General features: G+C 52.2%; 1 protein-coding gene across 1 annotated transcript in view; it reads left to right on the top strand.

Annotated features, from left to right (window-relative positions):
- Positions 1–2,814: 2,814 nt before the first annotated feature.
- Positions 2,815–4,345, top strand: part of SLC6A7 (solute carrier family 6 member 7) — a 23,696-nt gene continuing 22,165 nt past the window's right edge. Inside the window, exon 1 of the mRNA XM_004384896.1 lies at positions 2,815–3,223. Within this exon, the coding sequence (XP_004384953.1) occupies positions 3,191–3,223 (33 nt within the window). The 5' untranslated portion in view covers positions 2,815–3,190. The remainder of the gene's footprint in view (positions 3,224–4,345) is intronic.

Genomic DNA, 4,345 nt, shown 5'->3' with positions numbered 1-4,345 from the left:
GGTGTGTCCTCTGGGCACTCTATGTGTGGGTCTGTGGGTCTAACCTGATAAATCCACTCTAGCATGCCAATTTCCCTAAGCCTTTGGATACCTTCTTCTGTAGTATACCAAGGTAGGTCTGGTACTTCAACTTGATTTAGTGATCCATGCTTCAGCAATCCAACCAAATAAACTGATTAGATCCTTTCTTAACTTCTCGAGCTGAAGCACTGAATGAATAGTTATGTTCCTTGCACCATTATCCCACACCCTTAATAGCCATTCCCACACATATTCCCCAGGGTTCTGTTTGTACATATTAGAAAAGTCAAGCAGTTCTTTTGGAATGTAGCATACCTCCTCATGGGTCACACTTTGTACTTCACCTTTTGGAGCTCACTGGGACTTAAGTCTAGTTATAGGTCTAGAAGCCAGAATCAGTAGTGTGGAATTGTTTTGAGAACATTCAGCATTGTCTTGTACAGCATCTGCCTCAGGCGATGCCCTAGGCAACGACTCAGGCAAGGGCTCTTTAGAGGCAGCTGCTCTCATTAGATGGGAGTGGAGGGACTAATGGTTTTTCTGGGCAGGGTGGCTTAGCAGACAAACATGAAGTAATCTCTTCAGATGGGAGTGCTTCTGATGGCAGGAGTGATTCAATGGAACTTAGGGGCTCAGTGTGCCCAGCTTCCTGATTATCTGCCCATATATCCCCATCCGAAGTTTCAGGATCCCATTTCTTCCCAGTCGAAGCCCTTACTTTAACTTCAGACACCTCTCAAGGTTGGCAATTGAGCTGGCATTGTAATTCAGCCACTCTTACAATAAGACTCTGGGTTTTGTTTTCAGCAATTTCAGCTCTGTTACTACAAGAAACAGGCTTTCTTTCAAAGCACAAGTGGAAGCTTTGAGGTCATTTATGCAGCACTTGAGCTTTGACTCTGAAGCCCTGAGTGCATCTCTTTCTTTCACCAGTTTGTCTAGCAAAAGTATGACCAATCAACCAGCTTCCTTATACTTTTCATTCTGATAAAACTGTAGAAAGATATCACACATGTGTTCACCCCAAGCCTCACCGTTCACCAGTACCTGATCTACTATTCGTGATATTTTGCATATTTGTATCTCCACCTCATGCCATGGATTAGCAGTGCCCTCTTTACTGCTGGAAGCAGAGTCATCAACGTCTTTAAGACTAACCAGACTTGAGAACCAATTTAGAAAACTCATCTTTACAATTTTGTTTCTCTAGAATCTCTCCTGGTACCAAATGTCTTAGGCTGGGTTCCCTAGAGAAGCAAAACCAGTAAAGCGTATAAATATATATATAGAGAGAGATTTATGTCAAAGAAACAGCTCACACGATTGTAGAGGCTGGAATGTCCCAAGTCCGTGGATTAGGATACAGGCTTCTTCTGATTCACGTAGCTGCAAGGGCCAGCAAACCCAAGATCAGCAGATTGGAAAGCAGGACTCCGCTCACAGGCTGTGAAGATCAGTGAATCCCAGGATTGGCAGTTAAGCTGATAGCTCAAGTCCCAAGAACTGGAGGCCAGACAAACAGGAAGCAGCCACAGGATCCAGAGCGAGCAAAAATCCAGAACATCTGCTTATGTTCGGATGCAGGCCACACCCCTAAGGGAATTCCCTTGCAACTGATTGGCTACTCACAGCAGACTCAATCATGGGAGTGATCATATATAAACACTGAGAATCATGGCCCAGCCAAGATGACACACAGTCTTAACCATCACAGGACCCCTTTGAGAGTGAAATGGGCACTATTTGCAATGATGCAGGGTCCACTAAGATGCACTGGTGCATACAGTCACTCTAGCTAATAATTTCCCATCCTCACCATGTACTCATTGGACCCTCACAACACTCTGAGAGGTCAACCAAGCAGGGACTGGCTGTTGGCCCATTTTGCAGATGAGTCACGGTCACTTTCCCAAGGTCACAATGCTGGTGGACAGGAACTCAGGGGCTGATAGGATCTAAGTCACAGTGGAGCTTGCCCCGTCCCTTCCCCTTGCCCAAACATCCTCCTCAATTTGCTATCATCCCTGGTAAAGGAGGGGTGTCAAAGACCACCACTAGCCTGAAAGGTCCATGATATCTGGCCCTGTCACTGATGTTACTCACTACCTCTGTGACTTTGGATAAGTAGCTTAACCTCTCTGTGCTTCCATTTCCTCATCTGTAAAATGAGATGGATTGACACAGTGGCTGCACAAATGGGCTCAAGCATAGCAACAATTGTGAGGATGGCGCAGGACTGGGCAGTGTTTTGTTCTGTTGTACATAGGGTCGCTACGAGTCAGAACCCACTCGACGGCACCTAACAACAAAATCAGATCACTGTGTTGAGTAAATAAGACACCTAGCCTGGGATCTGGCATACTTTAAGTGCTCAATAAATATGGACTGGGTGGTTGGATACATATCTGACTAATGACTGTTGGTCTTTTGTTGGAGGGAGGGGGCAACCCACACTTGGCCAGTAAATGTTAACTGAGAACCACTATGTGCTGGACCCCTTGCTAAATGCTCTCTATGCAAAATGTCCATGAATTCTTCACATCTCTGTGAGGGAGGTTACATTTTTTTTAATCTCTGTTTTACAGACGCAGAAGCGGCAGTGCAGAGAGCTTAAATAACTTGGGTAAGGTCACACAGCAAAGAAGAGGAGGCGCTGGAATGCCCGACCCCAAGGCCAGGTCCATGCACATTGCTTGCGTCCTTTGTTGCCCACTTAGGGAAAAAGAGGCCCAGAGAGGGCAGGTCACTTGTCCAAGGTCACACAGGAGACGGTGACCGAGGCCCACAGATCTGCGAAGTTCTCTGCCGCGGACCCCCGCCCCTCCTCAGCCCCGGCCTCTCCTATCTGCAGCTCTGCGTGCGGGGGCGCGCGCATCCCCTTGCCGTCAGTCCGTCAGCCAGTCTGAGTATCTACGCGGACGCAGCCGTGCACCCCTCCTCAGCCTCGGGCGCTGCGCAGGGAGAACCAGGGAGTCCGCAGTGCCAGCCCGCGCCCCACGCCCGCAGCCGTCAGACGGCAGCGACCGCGCCCGCGCCCTTCGCCGCAGGTGCGCGGAGTCGGCCGGGGCAAAGGCGCGGCGGCCGGCCGGCGGCACCATCTCTCGCCGTCGCTCGCTTCCTGCGCTCAGGTGAAGACAAGTAGGGAAGCCTCAGCAACCGGTCCTCCAAGATGAAGACGCTCCAGGGAGCTCACCTCCGCAAGGTAGAGTCGGAGGGCAGGGGCGCACCTGAGGAGGGCTGGAGAGTCCCGCCCCCATCGTGGTCCCTGGGAAGGGTCGGAGAGGGCACCTGGACCGGCTCAAGGCCCCGGGGAAAGCCGGCTGAACTGGATTGCGGACAGGGGCGGGGATACGATCTGACTATCCCCCCACCCCTCCACCCCCATCTAAGGGTCGGGATGTAGCTGGATGGGAGCCCGGGTTCAGTGGGCCAGGCCCTGCGAACAGGTGTGTGCAGCCTTAAGAGGCGCGGGGCAGGGTCTGGTTGGGGCCAGACCCCAGCCCCTCCCTATTCGCCTGTCTGTTTCCTCTAGTGGCTGACTGGGGGTGATGATATTAGAATAGCCAAGTGCCAGCCGTGAGCTGGACTAATTTGGAGGGCTGTGGTGTCGACCTGGCTCCCATCTGTGTACTTAATACTGAAGTAGCTCCTCGGGCCTGAAGGGGACTCCCCCTCCTTCCAGCCGCACTCCTGGCCTGCGGGTCCCACCACCTGCTTCCTCCCCGCCCCCTTCATTCGCCAGGCAGCTTTAGCTTCCCCTGCTGGGACCCCAGGCTGCCTCTCAGCAGGGCTGAAGGAGGCACTGGCAGGGAGGGGGAAATGGGAGACCTCAGGGAAATGGGGAGCTGAGCTGTAAGGATGAGGAAGCAGCCAAACCTAAGTGTTCCTGGCACCCTGGGCCCAGAGGGCAGCCTCTCCCCACTTTGTTCTGTGGAGACTGAACCTCACAGACAGGTTGTTTGTGTGTGGGGGCGGGGGAGGAGGGGAGTACTGGGGAAGTTTTCTGGCTTTTGGTTTAAAAGTCACAGTCCTAGCCAAGGGGTTAGACTCCTGGGTGCGATTTCTGCCGCTGCTACTCACCCTGTGACTTTTGGGCAAACCCATTTTCTGATTTGAACCTCCGCTGGCCCATCCCCAGAGTGGGGGCATCAAAGCAAACCCCACTCTCCTGGGGGGGTGTTGTGAACTCAAGGGGGTGGTAGATGTGAGGGTACTGTTCATTGGGGCTGGTGTTAATGGATGAGCCCTCCCCGCACCCCCCCAACACACACACACACACAGACACACACACAGACACACACACACACACACACACACACACACA

The sequence above is a fragment of the Trichechus manatus genome, unplaced genomic scaffold, assembly GCF_000243295.1.
Source record: "Trichechus manatus latirostris isolate Lorelei unplaced genomic scaffold, TriManLat1.0 scaffold00130, whole genome shotgun sequence".
NCBI lineage: Eukaryota > Metazoa > Chordata > Mammalia > Sirenia > Trichechidae > Trichechus > Trichechus manatus.
Note: the sequence above shows the minus strand (reverse complement) of the source record. Positions and strands in the feature narration are given on the sequence as shown.